The following is a 17,119-nucleotide window of genomic DNA, read 5'->3' on the forward strand; positions in this document are numbered from 1 at the left end:
GCTAGAGGTTTGGACCAAACCCATGCCAAGCATGCACCAATGTTGCGTTATTATGATGCTATATGGATCATATGCAGCTTGATGAGATGAGATGAGATATACTTTATTAATCTCACAGTGGAGAAATTATGTTTACACTCCAGTTACCTCAGACAGCAATTAGTCCACAATTATTATTTGTTTAACGTAATAATGGCACACATCAGAATTAAGTACAGCACATACACATTTGACTGTTTATGTGCACTAAATTTGAAGAAATCTGTTATCCGAATTGAGGCAAGTGGGTGAAGGTCGTGGAGCAACCCTGAGTTGTGCCACCATCAGCTTGAGGGGAACGGGGACCAGCAGCTGCTAAAACCGTGCCGCCCCCACAGAAGGGAAGCGGGTGAAGTGAGCAGAAGCCAGAGTGGGGAGTGTGTGATGGGGGTAAGAGGGGGGTGGGGAGAGGGAGTGGAGCATGCTTCAGTCCTATGAAAAACAGTTTATTGTCTTTGTGGGTTGAGATAAGAAAGGAGCCAAATAATCACCAAGGCCTGAAGACATTCCTCTGAAGGAAAACAGTCGGGCAATTTGTCCTTCAGGCTTCATAAGCCTGCCGTGTTGTGGTTTGTGTAGTGAAAAACACTTTTTACAGGTCCACTTGAACAACCAAATCCCAATTATGAATTAAGAATATTCCCAATTATGAATTAAGAATATTCCCCGGCCTCCGAAATCTTCAACTTCATCTGCAAGGCACGCATCTGCTCCAAGATGTCATCCAATTTGCGTCTGAGTTCAAGAGTCATTGCAGTCTGAGAATGCAATGCCTTGCCCAACTCGTTAATCACGACGGACAAGCGAGGGGCCGTGGTTCTTGATGCCGCCGTCTTGCCAATTTTCCGATAGATCAGGGCAGCACATAAGCCAGAAAGTACCATAAGTACCATGCTACCATAAGACCAAATATGAATAAATCCTTGACGTCCTCAACGGAGAAAGGTGCCAAGCATGCAATACACCAAGACCCCCAGGAGTCGAGAACATAGCCCGCAGGATGCGTTCCATCTGGGCAGGTAGGATCCCCCGGGCCTGACCTTCTTGTAGAAAAAATGGTGTCAATAGCGTTCAGAGACCAGCTGATCAATTCCATGGTTAATCCAATAGTAGTCCAAAAGAACCAGTATCCAATATAATTTGAAGAACTCACAGTCTGGTGAAGTAGGTACTTGAAGGTTAAAGCAGAGAGCAGAGATAAGGGAGAGTGGAGGAGATGCAACCTCCCTCGTCGGAGTCCCAAGCTGATGTGGATCATATGCGGAGACACGAGCCATTTAAGGCTGGACGGGGCTCAAATGACAGGTCAGTTGTGGCTCAGTTGAGGCTGATACTTGGCACAAATACTTAGAGAAGGGGTGGGCAATCATGTGCCATAAAGGGCCGAGACACTGCAGGTTTTCCGTGCAACCAATCGCCTCAGCAGGTGATTTCATTAATGATCAGGTGTCTCAGCAGGTGATTTCATTGACAACCAGGTGTTTATGTTCAGAGCAGAAGCTCATCAGCAACCCACCTGCTGAGGTGATTGGTTACATGGAAAACCTGCAGTGTCTCGGCCCTCGATGCCCACCCCTGACTTAGAGCCACATAGAGGCTTCTTCATAACGGATACGTAATAGATGAAAATGTGGATCATTCTTCAAATAATCACTGACACACCCATGTGTGGCTCATTATTCATGGCTTATCATTCGGTGGGACCAAGGATTTAACATCTCAGATAGTGACATTGTTTCTCTTAGGACAGTGGTTTCAGATCACTCACTTGTTAAGTTTACAGTTTCATTGCTCTGCCCATTGGGATGAGATACGTATCTATCATCTCAGCAACACATGAATTCCTCAACCACAAAGGAACTTGGAGCCAGACTGCCTGATATCTTAGCATCACTTTCTGGACAATCAGTAGATAGTCTTGTGGATAGCTTCAGCGCTCATGAGCCTATTGGACACAATTGCCCATATCTATTATACGTAAAATTGCATCTGCCCCCCACAAAAAACGCAGTCCCCGTGGTTCAACAATCATCTATGAGGACTCAAGCATAATGCTAGATGGCTTGAGTATAAATGGTATAGTTCAAATCTAGAAGTCTTCTACCTTGCATGGTGCAACACTATTGTGGACTATAAGCACATGTTGCTAGCTACAAAAACAAGCTACTACTCTGATTTAATTAACAAAAATAAGCATAATGCAAAGTTCTTGTTTGACATTGTGGTGACACTTATTCATGGACAGCCACCTGTAAGCGGACCTCCATTTAAGAACCAGAATTTCTTAGTTCGAAAACAGATGACATTAGGTCCAATATATCCCAGCTTGCCTTAGTCCCACCATTAATGTGCAATATACAAGTTTAAACAGGCTTTCATGAAATACTTCCACAGGAACGGAATATTACTGTGAGGACAGTGAAAAACAATACAATTCTCCCACAAACTATTTCTAATCTCAGGAACTACTGAGGATGGAGAGCAGATTTAAGGCTTTAATTAGTTTGTTCCTTTCATCGTTTTGCCTCAAAATGATCAGAAACAGCTGTTTTGACCTTTGACCCAGATAAAACACCTGCTCACTGTACCTCAGCATCTGCTGAAGTTAGAAGTCGATTTATGGCTTAAATTGCTCACAAACACCATGTTCATGTTTGATCCAATGAAATATTGTTTTCATGAAAACGACCTGGTGCACCTGTTTTGACCTTTAACCCTGTTGATGATACACACTGTGTTTCAATAATAAGTCAAAGAGGTTTAAGATGTTGCAGATCATGCATCTGTGGGAAAAGAAAAAAACCTGCAGCAGCATGAAATGCAGTGGTTTAGCTGCAGATCATGTGATGGGGTTTTATTTAAATGCGTCACTGTAACTATTTAGAAAAATCTCACCGACACTTTCTCTGCACTGTGTGTGCTGTGGTTAAGCTGAAAGCTGCTACTGACACCACTCAGCAGAGGTGCTCATGGAAAATGCCGGTTGTGTGTGTGTGTGTGTGTGTGTGTGTGTGTGTGTGTGTGTGTGTGTGTGTGTGTGTGTGTGTGTGTGTGTGTGTGTGTGTGTGTGTACTTCAGCTCCACCAACAAAGACAAACTCGAAACAAAAACTTTTATTTCATTCTTTTCTCTATAAAACTGTAGTTTTCCCCCTGCATACATTCTACAAAAATAAAGCTTTTATTTTCAATTTCCACTGTAGAAATAAATAAATAGCATGTGCAAGTGTGTGTTAAAAAGCAACAAGGAATGAAATGTACAATGTAAATTCAGTGTTACAAATAGCACTTTTTAAACTTTAACACATTTTATTAATTTAAAGTCAGTAATATAAAAAATCACAAGAGTTGAATAATACAGACACCTTTGTTTTAAAACCTAAAAAAAATGTGGAACTTTGGAACATTAAGAATCTCAAAAGTATAAAAGTAAGTATGAAAAAAAAGTCTATGAAATGGAAGTTTTCAAATACAAAATAGTAGTATCACCAACAGTGCCTTTTCATTTCATTTTCATTCCAGGAGCAAGATAACGTTCACATCCGCCTTTGATTTTCAAAAAGAATTTTTGAAAATTTGAGCAGTTTTATAACATAATTTGTCACAGTGCACCAATCTGATATTAGATCAGTATCGGTCTGATATTTGAAAAATTGACATGATCCGTTATAGGAACTAAAAAACAAATTCCACTCTGAGTCTTATTGCTCATGTCATGGGCTATGATTTCCTTTTGATGGGCAGAATATTTATGTATGTATTTATTGACAGATTAGTTGTTTTAACATAGGGGGAAAAGGTATAGGATTGGTATCGGCAAATACTGAAGGTTCCAGTATCATTTTTGATATAAAAAAGTGATATTGTGCCATCCTGAATAATTTAGCCAGTTTTTCTCCAAATCGTCACATTGATAATGAGATGAGAAATTGGTATTTATATCATATATGCACCAAAGACATTCTCATAGGGCCAGTGCCGCACAATTTGTGAGGTGTTGCTCACTTTGACAAAAAGTCTGTCATTTTTGTCGAGGTGAAACACTCCACCCAGGTAGCTGTTAGACCGCCCGTTGTTCCCTGTTTTGGGACTTTTGCGGGACAGCAGGAGAGTAATGCTCTTGGAGTAGCCTTGAGTGTTTTTCTGAATGGTGTGGTTGAATACAGAGGTTTCACTGAAGAAAACTTTCGAATAGATGTAGTAATAGCCCTCCCTCTGTATGATCAGGTTTTGGTCTTCGTAGATCATTTCATGGATAAGAGGACCTGCAGCTGTGCTCCATGACATGATGTCTTTTCCATGAACTACGTCGAGACCATCTGAAGAAAACCAAAAATACAAATAATAAGAATAAAGAAACTGAATATATATACAGTGGGGTAAAAAAGTATTTAGTCAGTCCCTGATTGTGCAAGTTCTCCTACTTAGAAAGATGAGAGAGGTCTGTAATTTTCATCATAGGTACACTTCAACTATGAGAGACAAAATGAGTAAAAAAAAAAAAAAATCCAGAAAATCACATTGTAGGATTTTTAAAGAATTTATTTGTAAATTATGGTGGAAAATAAGTATTTGGTAATTTACAAAAGTTCAGCTCAATACTTTGTAACATAATCTTTGTTGATAATGACAGAGGTCAAACATTTCCTGTAAATCTTTACCAGGTTTGCACACACTGTAGCTGGTATTTTGGCCCATTCCTCCATGCAGATCTCCTCTAGAGCAGTGATGTTTTGGGGCTGTCACTGGGCAACATGGACTTTCACCTCCCTCTACAGATTTTCTATGGGGTTGAGGTCAGAAAACTTGCTCGGTCACTCCAGGACCTTGAAATCACTTTTTACAGATCCACTCCTTTTCCTGAGTGCTGTGTTTGGGATCATTGTCATGCTGGAAGACCCAGCCACGTTGCATCTTCAATGCTCTCACTGAAGGAAGGAGGTTTTGGCTTAAAATCTCATGATACGTGGCCACGTTCATTCTTCCCTTAACGCGGATCAGTCGTCCTGTCCCCTTTGCAGAAAAACTGATCCAAAGCATGATGTTTCCACCTCCATGCTTCACAGTAGGTATGGTGTTCTTGGAATTCAACTCAGCATTCTTCTTCCTCCAAATGCAATGAGTTGAGTTTCTACTAAAAAGTTCTATTTTGGTTTCATCTGACCACATGATATTCTCCCAGTCCTCTTCTGGATCATCCATATGCTGTCTGGCAAACTTCAGACAGGCCTGGACATGTACTGGCTTAAGCAGGGGGACACGCCTGGCACTGCAGGATTTGAGTCCCTCTCTGCGTAGTGTGTAGCCTTTGTTACTTTGGTCTCAGCTCTCTGCAGGTCCTTCATCAGGTCCCTCCGTGTAGTTCTGGGATTTTTGTTCACTGTTCTCATGATCACTTTGACCCCACGGGATGAGATCTTGAGTGGAGCCCCAGATCTAGGGAGATTATCAATGGTTTTATATGGCTTCCATTTTCTTACAATTGCTGCCACAGTTGATTTATTCACACCAACCTGCTTGCCTATTGTAGATTCACTCTTCCCAGCCTGGTGCACATCTACAGTTTTCTTCCTGGTGTCCTTCGACAGCTCTTTGGTCTTGGCCATGGTTGAGTTTGGAGTCTGACTGTTTGAGGCTGTGGACAGGTGTCTTTTATACAGATAACGAGTTCAAACAGGTGCCATTAATACAAGTAACAGGTGGAGGACAGAAGAGCTTCTTAAAGAAGTAGTTACAGGTCTGTGAGAACCAGAAATCTTGCTTGTTTGTGGGTGACCAAATACTTAGTTTCCACCATAATTTACAAATAAATTTTTAAAAATCCTACAATGTGATTTTCTGGATTTTTTTTCTCATTTTGTCTCTCGTAGTTGAAGTGTACCTATGATGAAAACTACAGACCTCTCTCATCATTCTAAGTAGGAGAACTTGCACAATCAGGGGCTGACTAAATACTTTTTTACCCCACTGTATATGAAAATTCAGTAAGGTATATCTTCTATTATACATTCCAAATCTAAAGTGGAAATCCACTAGTGTATACTAAGGTACACCCATATATATATATATATATATATATATATATATATATATATAAAGAGCAGAGCCACTTAGGTGCCTGGTCTTGAGAACCATGAATGGTAGATTGAAAAGGTTTTTTTTATCCCATGGGAACTCTCCCTACCCACCTAAGTGGCTCAAGAATAAGGACAGCGTGTATATAAGTGACATTTACACAATCAGGGTAGTAAACAACATATACAAGAAATATAGTTACTACATAATATTATATAAGTTAGTTCCTGAAACCTAAATGTTCATACAGGAGAAGATTGCAGTATACATCGACCTAGTCTGTAGACTTTTTATAAAACTAAATTACAGCTAGTAGGCTAAGCTATAAATCTGGTTATGTTATTATAGAAACACAAGCTATGATGTAATATGTAATATGTTTTAGGTTTCTATCTAAAGTTCACCCTGCTAGGTTGGTTATGGATTGCTACTATAGGAAGACAAATTCTATACTCTACATGCTTTCTAATGGAAACCCCAAACTTAGATACTATTTATTAATATCTATTAAAGAACCTTTAAACTGAAGAACCATTAAAAATCTACACCATGTAAAATAAAAGTGCAAATCCCGAAAGTAGGCTAACTATAGCCAGATGAGGTGTGTGTGTGTGTGTGTGTGTGTATATATATATATATATATATATATATATACAGAAGATTTTGGTCTGAATTTCATAAAATGCACCGTGTGAATTCAGTTTTGATATTTAAAAATGCTCCAAAAATGTACTTTACTGTTAATGTTGTCAAGGAAGTTATATTTTCTTGATGTCACTTTGTCCGCAGGATCTCTCTAATAATAAGGACATGAATACATTTTGAATTTGGTGGGGAGGGAATTCACGAGAGACTATCAACTACGACATTTTTGTCATGTTCTGCATTTCCCTGGACATGATCTATCAGACAGGTACCTCATTGTCGAGATACCTGTATACCTCGACAATGAGGTACAATTCAACACTGTGACAGATAGATGGTTACTTTCAAAACATGCAGCTGCATCAGTTGTCAACCTGCGTGGTTGCCATCCAGGACCCATTTTGGTTGTGTGGTATGGTGGATGCATCAATATGTGGCACCAGCACATGCCACCCAGATTTGACTGGACTTGCAGGCCATGGTGAAGAGTTGATTCAATTTTGGTGTGAATGCAGATCAAGGAGAGGATCTTACCTTCGATCTTTACCTTCAAAGGCTCATTTAGGCTCAACTCTAAACATGGATATAGACAGAATCTGATCGCTACACCTTATCACTATCATTTTGTCCATATTTATTTCTGTTTTCTGAAACCTTGTGGGTACGGAACAAATGTACCACCGGAAATGGTGGGGACCGTGTGTTTGAAAAGGTAAGGCACAATCGTACACAAAAAGACACAATGAAGACAGCTAACAATGGTGGAAAATTTTAACCAGAGTTTTATTCATGTAACTTCTTGTGAAGAATTTAATCCCTGCACAAACCACTTCTGTCTACACTGCTGCCTGTGCTTTGGCCTCTTTCACCTTCCTGTGAGCCATTATTACAACTCACCGTGTCTGACACTGCCAGACCTTTTAAGAAGCCCTGCAGTGCTTTCTAGTGGATCTTTTGTTTAACTTCTGTACCAACATGAAGGACATCTGGAAGTATGCGGGCAGTGACGGTTACACTGCTTAAAATACACAGACAGGTTTATACATGTAAGTGAAGCATGAATGAGTTAAAATTTTTCATTCTGATTCTCTTAATCATGAGCTCATCTTTGATCTGTGATATCTAAGCCTGATTTCATTGATCCTTTTTACAGAATCAAAGCAATCAAGATCATAGCTATCGATCGGGATCCAAGGTTAGGAATATGAATAAAGATGAGTGACTAGAATCAGAGAACAGGATCAAAGATGAATGAATAAATTCAAAGGTCAGCAATCAGGATTAAAGAATGTTAAAGAAGTGTTCAAAGGAGTAACACATAATGAAAAGAAACAGACGATAAAGGTCTCTATCCCTCTACACCCTGGTGCAAAGTGCAACTTGTAGTTTCCACTCAATGCAGTTGTCTGTCTACATCAGGAGGAACTCTAATGCTTCACCTCAGGTAGCTCTGGCAAATGAAACTTGCATTCACCAGAAAACCTCTCACTTTTCTGTCCACCATCTAAGTTGCTGGTGAACAAATGAAACTCCGATTAGTTAATTTCATGTCATACAAAAAAACAAGATGACTAATGAAGTGACTAAATACAATTTCTTTGCACTCTGCACCCGACAGCACACTCAGATTACAAGCCATGGAAATAGCAAAGGGGAGTTGGACACACCCAAAATGCACTTGCGCTATGCTCTTAAGAACATGAGATAGATGCACAAAAGGAAAATGTCAAGAGACACTATTGGACTTTGACCAAGGTGGGATTCTTTCTTGTTTCATTTAAGTTTGGCCTCACCTGTCAGATGTGCAACTGGTTTTGAAGGAGTAGCAACAAGGCCCTCCGTTGGAATGGGAGGAACATTACCATCATCTATGTTAAGAAAGATAGAATGTGCGTTATGCAATTTAAAAAAAAATAATTTATTGATTAACAAAACATCTTTCATGCCTACCTGAGATCATCTTTGAAGACTGTGGTGAATCCAACTGTAAGGAAACAAAATAAAGGGGATATCAGGATGTGAGTGGGTGTACAAATGCAGTCACAAATGTTGTGACGTGCACGTTGGCCATAATACTGTGCAGAGCCTTCAAAACGATAACGAAGCTGGTCCCATACAGTACATCCAGAATGTATTCACAGCGCTTCACATTTTCCACATTTTGTTATGTTACAGCCTTATTCCAAAACACATTATTTTTTTTCTTTCAAAATTCTACTCACAGAACCCCATAATGACAACATGAAACAAAGTTTAATTTTTTGCAAATTTGTTAAAAATAAAAAAGTAAGAAATCACATGCTATTTACAGCCTTTGCTCATTCCTCATTGCAGCACCTCTCAAGCTCCATCAGGTTGGATGGGGAGCATCGGGGCACAGCTATTTTCTGATTTCTCCAGAGATGTTCAATCGGATGCAGGTCTGGGCTCTGGCTGGGCCACTCAAGGACATTCAAAGAGTTGTCCTGAAGCCACACCTTTGATATCTTGGCTGTGTGCTTAGGATCATTGTCCTGCTGAAAAATGAACCATCACCCCAGTCTGAGGTCAAGAGCACTCTGGAGCAGGTTTTTATTCAGGATGCTTCTGAACATTGCAGCATTCATCTTTTCCTCAATCCTGACTAGTCTCCCACTTCCTGCCGCTGAAAACATCCTCACAGCATGATGCTGCCACTACCATGATTCACGGTAGGGCTGGTCCCTGGTTTCCTCCAAACACGGCGTCTGGTATTCACATGTCTGGTCACTCTACCATACAGGCCCGACTGATGGATTGCTGCAGAGATGCTTGTCCTTCTGGAAGGTTCTCCTTTCTGCACAGAAGAATGCTGGAGCTCTGACAGAGTGGCCATCAGGTTCTTGGTCACCTCCCTGACTAAGGCCCTTCTCCCCCGATCTCTCAGTTTAGACGGGCAGCCAGCTCTAGGAAGAGTCCTGGTGGATCCAAACTTCTTCCATTTATGTACATATGTTCCTATGTGCATATGACAATAAACTCCTTTTGAATTTATGGATGATGGAGGGCACTGTGCTCATTGGGACCTTCAAACTAACAGAAATGTTTCTGTACCCTTCCCCAGATATGTGGTTCACGACAATCCTGTCTCAGAGGTCAACACACAGTTCCTTTGACTTCATGATTGGTTTGTGCTCTGACATGCACTGTCAACTGTGGGACCTTATATGTAGACAGGTGAGTGCCTTTCCCAATCATGTCCAATGACCCAAATTTACCCCAGGTGTACTCCAATTAAGCTATTTAAACATCTCAAGGATGTACAGTGGAAACAGGATGCACCTGAGCTCAAGGCTGTGAATACTTATGTACATGTCATGCCTTTTTTTATTATTTGTAATAAATTTACAAAAATCTAAGAAAAAACCTTTTTCATATTGTCATTATGGGGTACTGTGTGTACAATTTTGAGGAAAAAAATTAATTTCATCCATTTTGGAATAAAGTTGTAACATAATAAAATGTTGGAAAAGTGAAGCGCTGTGAATACATTATACACTGTATATAGTGTGTGGTTGTTCCTTCAATATAACACTTTGGTTTTGTGTCAAGAAAATAAATTTCGCAGTGTGAATAATATGATGAGTCACTCGTGTGTGTGTGTGTGTGTGTGTGTGTGTGCGCACGCGTAATATTCTCAGGTAAAATGAGATGATCTGGGTTATTTCTGTTACATATATCACAGAGGTGCTAAAAAGGCTGTGACATAAATTCATCTTAAATCAAGAGAACATGTATGAAAACAAGTGTGTATATATATATATATATATATATATACATAAATTGTGGGACGTTATATAAAAGGCAGACAGACACAAAGCCTTTGTGATATCCAATGGCCATATTTGATGGCCTTGGGTAAAAATGTAAACGTTATAGATGCTGTAATCAATTAATGAATGTAAAATAAGGTGTTATTTTGTCAGTCATAATAAAATAAATAACAACAAATGGTTTGCATGATGGGAACGCATTCACTAGTAGAAACATCCAGCAGAATGCCCCCCCCCCCCCCCCCCCCATTGATGGAAGCCACAGCCTGCGCTTTTCACAGTTGCATATGATGTAAACACATAGTGTGTTGTGCACACCCAGAACCCACAGAGATTGCACTGAAAGCTCTGTTTTGTGAAAAATACTGATTTTACAAAAGAGTCTGGAAGAGATGTGGTGGAGCGATTTTCAACCTGACTGAAATTGCGCCAGAATGGGTGGGACATAACTGGATAGTAACATTCAGAGGCCGATCAAACGGTCTGGAACACTGATAACCACTGCAATTTTCACAGTGCGTCACCCACATCGCCTTTATGAACAAGCCGCCACTGCTGCTGCCAGGTCTGGCAAAGGGAAATCTCCCACTGGACACTCTAGGCATATTTCAACCTGGATTCCAGCTTGCAACAAATCTCCCAGGAAAATGAATCCCCATCCCCAAGGAAGTGAAAACATAAAGAGAAATTGTGGTCTGTAATGACACGGTACTATCCGCAACCTCACCACTATATGGCACTACATCATACAGATTACAGTTTTAAGGACTTTGCAACATTTTTTTTTTTTTAACTTACTCACCAAACACACATTTCTTATTTTTAAATGTGTTTGTGGCCTCACTGTTGAACTTGTGAACATCTCTGCATATACACATGGTTGCTTGTGAGATAATTAAAATGTTTAAATTGTGGTCAGGACCCGTGTTTGTTTCTGATGTATGACTGCAGTGAGAAATCAGACTCATCTGTGTTTGTGGTAATACAGTAAACGACAGATCACTCGAAGACTACAGAAAACAGGCGATGTTCTTTTCTGCTTCACACCTCGTGTCGACATACCAGTCAGACAGCGTCAGGCCAAGCGAACCAGCAACACCCCTCCACTCCCTCCTTCCGACCATGTGACTGCTGCCATTAAACTGGGACAGGAAACCCAGTCACGAAGAGGTGATGAAAGAATCTGACCAGCCACAGTCACGGAATATCACATGTTCAATACCCCAACTAGGCCTGACGTCACTCAACTTGTCCATAATGGAATCAACTTCTCTATCGACATCATGTTCTCTTCCTCAAATCAGTGAATTTATTCACCATCAGCACTTTCTGAAAGACAAACTGTAATTCATACTGTTTTCCACAGAAAGAAGTTATTGTATTTCACCACATCTGACCATGACTCCAGTTGCTGGTTTGAGACTCAAAATGTGCTGATGAAAGCATCAGAACTGGAGTAAAACACTCCTGGATGGATACATGAACTTTACATTTTTATAATGCGAAATATCCATAATAATATGAGAGGTCAGCACGGAGTTTCCCTCATCGAACATCTGACACCAAAGGAGTAATCAAAGATGTTCCTCAACATCATCTGGACACTGAAATTTTACATTTGTCAGTTAGATCTGTCATCTCCATCACTTGATGTGCTCTGTTGCAACAACTAATGTAATAATTGTCAATATTGTAGTAATTATTACATTAGCGGTTGGAACAGGCCCATTTTTTCTAACTGCTTATGTAATAAAGGTCACTGTTGTAATAATTGTTACAATAGTGACAGCAAATCCAACCATTTAAAATTTTATGACAAGAGTGGTTGATGTTGCAGATTGGAATTTTTTTTAGCATTTTGATTGGGATTCTCCCAAAACTTTGGATCAAAATCACTCTCAGACTGGCTGTTCTGCCAGTTCACCAGGCTGCCAACCGTTGGTCAACTAGTAGAACTGCACTGCTTGTCCAGGGCAAGAAGGATAATCAGGGACACTTTTCCCTCCTGCCCTCAGGTAGATGGTACCGTAGCCTGAGGAGCAAAACATACAGATTCTGGGACGGCTTTTACCTAACAGCCATAAGACATTTAAATACAAAATTCAGTAGAAATAACTGTGCTATATAGAATGTAGGATATAGAATATGCTGTAGTATCTGGTAGAAACTTTATCCTTGTAGCATCTTCATATGTGCAATATCCTGTCTTCTTTAATTATTTTGTATGCTGTGAATATACAAATACGGAGACAGTTTTTTTTTTTTTCAAACCATTCACCTTGGACTTTTATACTGTGTTTTTATTTATTCGTGCATTGCATCGATATTTCATTCTGTGACAGCATTTGTGATTTTTTTTTTTTTTTTACTGAATGACAGTAAAAACGAGTCTAAGTCTAAATCTTACCATCCAAAACTCTATTTATAATTTCTAATGTTATTACACCAATGATTGTGTAAGAAACCCCAGGTTTCTTTTCAGCACTGTAGCCAGGCTGACAAAGAGTCAGAGCTCTATTGAGCTGAGTATTCCATTAACTTTAACTAGTAATGACTTCATGACTTTCTTTGCTAACAAAATTTTAACTATTAGAGAAAAAATTACTCATAACCATCCCAAAGACGTATCGTTATCTTTGGCTGCTTTCAGTGATGCCGGTATTTGGTTAGACTCTTTCTCTCAGATTGTTCTGTCTGAGTTATTTTCATTAGTTACTTCATCCAAACCATCAACATGTCTATTAGACCCCATTCCTACCAGGCTGCTCAAGGAAGCCCTACCATTATTTAATGCTTCGATCTTAAATATGATCAATCTATCTTTGTTAGTTGGCTATGTACCACAGGCTTTTAAGGTGGCAGTAATTAAACCATTACTTAAAAAGCCATCACTTGACCCAGCTATCTTAGCTAATTATAGGCCAATCTCCAACCTTCCTTTTCTCTCAAAAATTCTTGAAAGGGTAGTTGTAAAACAGCTAACTGATCATCTGCAGAGGAATGGTCTATTTGAAGAGTTTCAGTCAGGTTTTAGAATTCATCATAGTACAGAAACAGCATTAGTGAAGGTTACAAATGATCTTCTTATGGCCTCGGACAGTGGACTCATCTCTGTGCTTGTTCTGTTAGACCTCAGTGCTGCTTTTGATACTGTTGACCATAAAATTTTATTACAGAGATTAGAGCATGCCATAGGTATTAAAGGCACTGCGCTGCGGTGGTTTGAATCATATTTGTCTAATAGATTACAATTTGTTCATGTAAATGGGGAATCTTCTTCACAGACTAAAGTTAATTATGGAGTTCCACAAGGTTCTGTGCTAGGACCAATTTTATTCACTTTATACATGCTTCCCTTAGGCAGTATTATTAGACGGTATTGCTTAAATTTTCATTGTTACACAGATGATACCCAGCTTTATCTATCCATGAAGCCAGAGGACACACACCAATTAGCTAAACTGCAGGATTGTCTTACAGACATAAAGACATGGATGACCTCTAATTTCCTGCTTTTAAACTCAGATAAAACTGAAGTTATTGTACTTGGCCCCACAAATCTTAGAAACATGGTGTCTAACCAGATCCTTACTCTGGATGGCATTACCCTGACCTCTAGTAATACTGTGAGAAATCTTGGAGTCATTTTTGATCAGGATATGTCATTCAAAGCGCATATTAAACAAATATGTAGGACTGCTTTTTTGCATTTACGCAATATCTCTAAAATCAGAAAGGTCTTGTCTCAGAGTGATGCTGAAAAACTAATTCATGCATTTATTTCCTCTAGGCTCGACTATTGTAATTCATTATTATCAGGTTGTCCTAAAAGTTCCCTAAAAAGCCTTCAGTTAATTCAAAATGCTGCAGCTAGAGTACTGACAGGGACTAGAAGGAGAGAGCATATCTCACCCATATTGGCCTCTCTTCATTGGCTTCCTGTTAATTCTAGAATAGAATTTAAAATTCTTCTTCTTACTTATAAGGTTTTGAATCATCAGGTCCCATCTTATCTTAGGGACCTCGTAGTACCATATCACCCCAATAGAGCGCTTCGCTCTCAGACTGCAGGCTTACTTGTAGTTCCTAGGGTTTGTAAGAGTAGAATGGGAGGCAGAGCCTTCAGCTTTCAGGCTCCTCTCCTGTGGAACCAGCTCCCAATTCAGATCAGGGAGACAGACACCCTCTCTACTTTTAAGATTAGGCTTAAAACTTTCCTTTTTGCTAAAGCTTATAGTTAGGGCTGGATCAGGTGACCCTGAATCATCCCTTAGTTATGCTGCTATAGACGTAGACTGCTGGGGGGTTCCCATGATGCACTGTTTCTTTCTCTTTTTGCTCTGTATGCACCACTCTGCATTTAATCATTAGTGATCGATCTCTGCTCCCCTCCACAGCATGTCTTTTTCCTGGTTCTCTCCCTCAGCCCCAACCAGTCGCAGCAGAAGACTGCCCCTCCCTGAGCCTGGTTCTGCTGGAGGTTTCTTCCTGTTAAAAGGGAGTTTTTCCTTCCCACTGTAGCCAAGTGCTTGCTCACAGGGGGTCGTTTTGACCGTTGGGGTTTTACATCATTATTGTATGGCCTTGCCTTACAATATAAAGCGCCTTGGGGCAACTGTTTGTTGTGATTTGGCGCTATATAAAAAAATTGATTGATTGATTGTTATTACGATAGTGACCACTATTGTAATAATGGCTACGAATGCAATAATTATCAGCAGCCACTTGTCTCACTGCGTCAGAAGCAGTTCATCATCATAAAATGACATATTTGATAATCCACACTCATTTCCAATGTTTGCTTCATTTTTATTACAAGTGACCGCTATTACAATAGTGAGCGTATCACTAGTTATCAGCAGCCACTTGTATCACTGCTTTAGAGGCAATCCGTCTAAACTTTCATGCTAAAATTACAATATATAATTTAATTTAATTATTGACAATAGTGAACGCTGTTACAACACTGGTTGCAACACCTGTTCTCCACCAAGGAACTCATGCGTTAACTACCATTTGTTTGTTTGTCAGCAGGAAAAATTTTTTAGTGCATTTTAAAGAAATGTTGTGGGAGTTTTTTTTAACCCAATAATTTCTTTATCTTTTATCTATTTTATTTTATTTATTTTGTTTATTTTATTCTTTCTTTGTATTTATTTACCTATATTTACTTTTAGAACATAGTGAGATTGGCTCCTTTTTTTACATTTGTATACATAAAAAATACATGGATCTCAAACAAAACAACATTTAACATTATTTAATTTAGAAATTTGTGACAATAATCCAATTCTCGTGGGTCCAAATACCTAAAGCCTATTTCTTTGTTCAGAAATTTGCAGATGATCATCTAGTAATTAACTAAATAATTGCAAAACCAAAATACATAATTTTGTTGCAAAGCCTAAAAAAATTACATTTTTAAAGGCACAAACTGGTCACACATTTTACTTATTCATTCTTAAATATGAAGTAGTTTTTAATGATGTTTTAGCAGCTTTAAGTGCCGTACTTTATGAAATGTGTGTAATTATATTCAGTGAGGCTGTTTAAAGTGTTTCTGGACAAAATTCAACAATATTTATTATAAATAAACTAATATTAAAATTAAAATGAGAGACATTAGCGCGTATAATTAATAAAAAGTGTGAACGGAGACTAACATGACAACATGTGAACAGTGATGTGGATGAAATAGAACTGTGCATTTATTTGGGGGAGATAGGAACCCATACTCACAGAATGGGGTTGGTGCAGTTGGTAGATGATCCAGGCTTCCAAGACTATGCCGAACAGTGCCAGGCTCACCAGCAGGAACAGCACAATCTGTGCCGCCCCTCCACGCCGGCGTACCCGGCTCAACCTGGGAGGCAGCGGAGGCCGAGCTGCGCCTCTGTCCACCACGTTCACAGTGGGGTAGAACCCACCACACTGAGACATACTTTTCTTTTTTTCTATACAGAAGACCGTCAGGAGCCCTCTGGACGGGGCCTCAGGGTACTGCTTCAATGGAGTCACTCACACAAACAGAAACTTTCCATGAGTGCAAAGCAGTGAAATGGGAGGGATCACTGTTGCAGTAAGACCAAGATGTCACACTCAGAACCAAAATCTTCAGAGGTCTCACCTTAGGAAGCACCTTGAGATGATGTTTGCAGATGCACCTGTTCACACGCAGGGATTCAAGCTCAGAATGTCGGCTGGCAGCTTTATTTCAACTGCAAATTAATGACAATTATTCTAAAAAGAAAAACCTCACAGTCAAAGATGAATTCGCTACATGTGGGCCTGAGAAGCACACACTTCACCCTCCTCACACCCTCCCACCCAGCCTCATGTCGAAATACTTCCATTCACACTTCCTCTCCGCTGCAGTGGTCTGACAGTGTCAATGCACAGTTTCATAATCAGACGCACTTTCAAATGTACAGCACATTTAGTTTTTTTTTTTTGCTGCATTCTTCGGTGGAGGGGGGGGACACATTTTAGTCCAAAGTACGCTGAGAATGTGGAAAAAACATCTAAGGTGCAACGTGGTGGGTGTACGATAAACAGCAGCAGAATGGTACC

General features: G+C 39.7%; 1 protein-coding gene across 1 annotated transcript; it reads right to left on the bottom strand.

Moving 5' to 3' along the window:
- Positions 1-3,192: 3,192 nt before the first annotated feature.
- tnfsf14 (TNF superfamily member 14) lies at positions 3,193-16,749 on the bottom strand. The gene is made up of 4 exons (XM_034191208.1): positions 16,289-16,749; positions 8,709-8,742; positions 8,552-8,626; positions 3,193-4,357 (listed from the first exon to the last, which is right to left on the bottom strand). The coding sequence occupies exons 1-4, from the start codon at positions 16,487-16,489 to the stop codon at positions 3,975-3,977; spliced, it is 693 nt and encodes a 230-aa protein (XP_034047099.1). The 5' UTR covers positions 16,490-16,749; the 3' UTR covers positions 3,193-3,974.
- Positions 16,750-17,119: the final 370 nt, after the last annotated feature.

Source organism: Thalassophryne amazonica, chromosome 16 (genome assembly GCF_902500255.1).
Source record: "Thalassophryne amazonica chromosome 16, fThaAma1.1, whole genome shotgun sequence".
Lineage (NCBI taxonomy): Eukaryota > Metazoa > Chordata > Actinopteri > Batrachoidiformes > Batrachoididae > Thalassophryne > Thalassophryne amazonica.

Excerpts from the sequence above, each read along its gene's own strand:
- tnfsf14 (XM_034191208.1), bottom strand. The coding sequence starts at position 16,489 with ATGTCTCAGTGTGGTGGGTTCTACCCCACTGTGAACGTGGTGGACAGA. Across the intron at positions 8,627-8,708 it reads GTCTTCAAAGATGATCTCAG|ATGATGGTAATGTTCCTCCC; the intron begins GTAGGCATGAAA and ends TTCTTAACATAG. Across the intron at positions 4,358-8,551 it reads ACCAGTTGCACATCTGACAG|ATGGTCTCGACGTAGTTCAT; the intron begins GTGAGGCCAAAC and ends GGTTTTCTTCAG.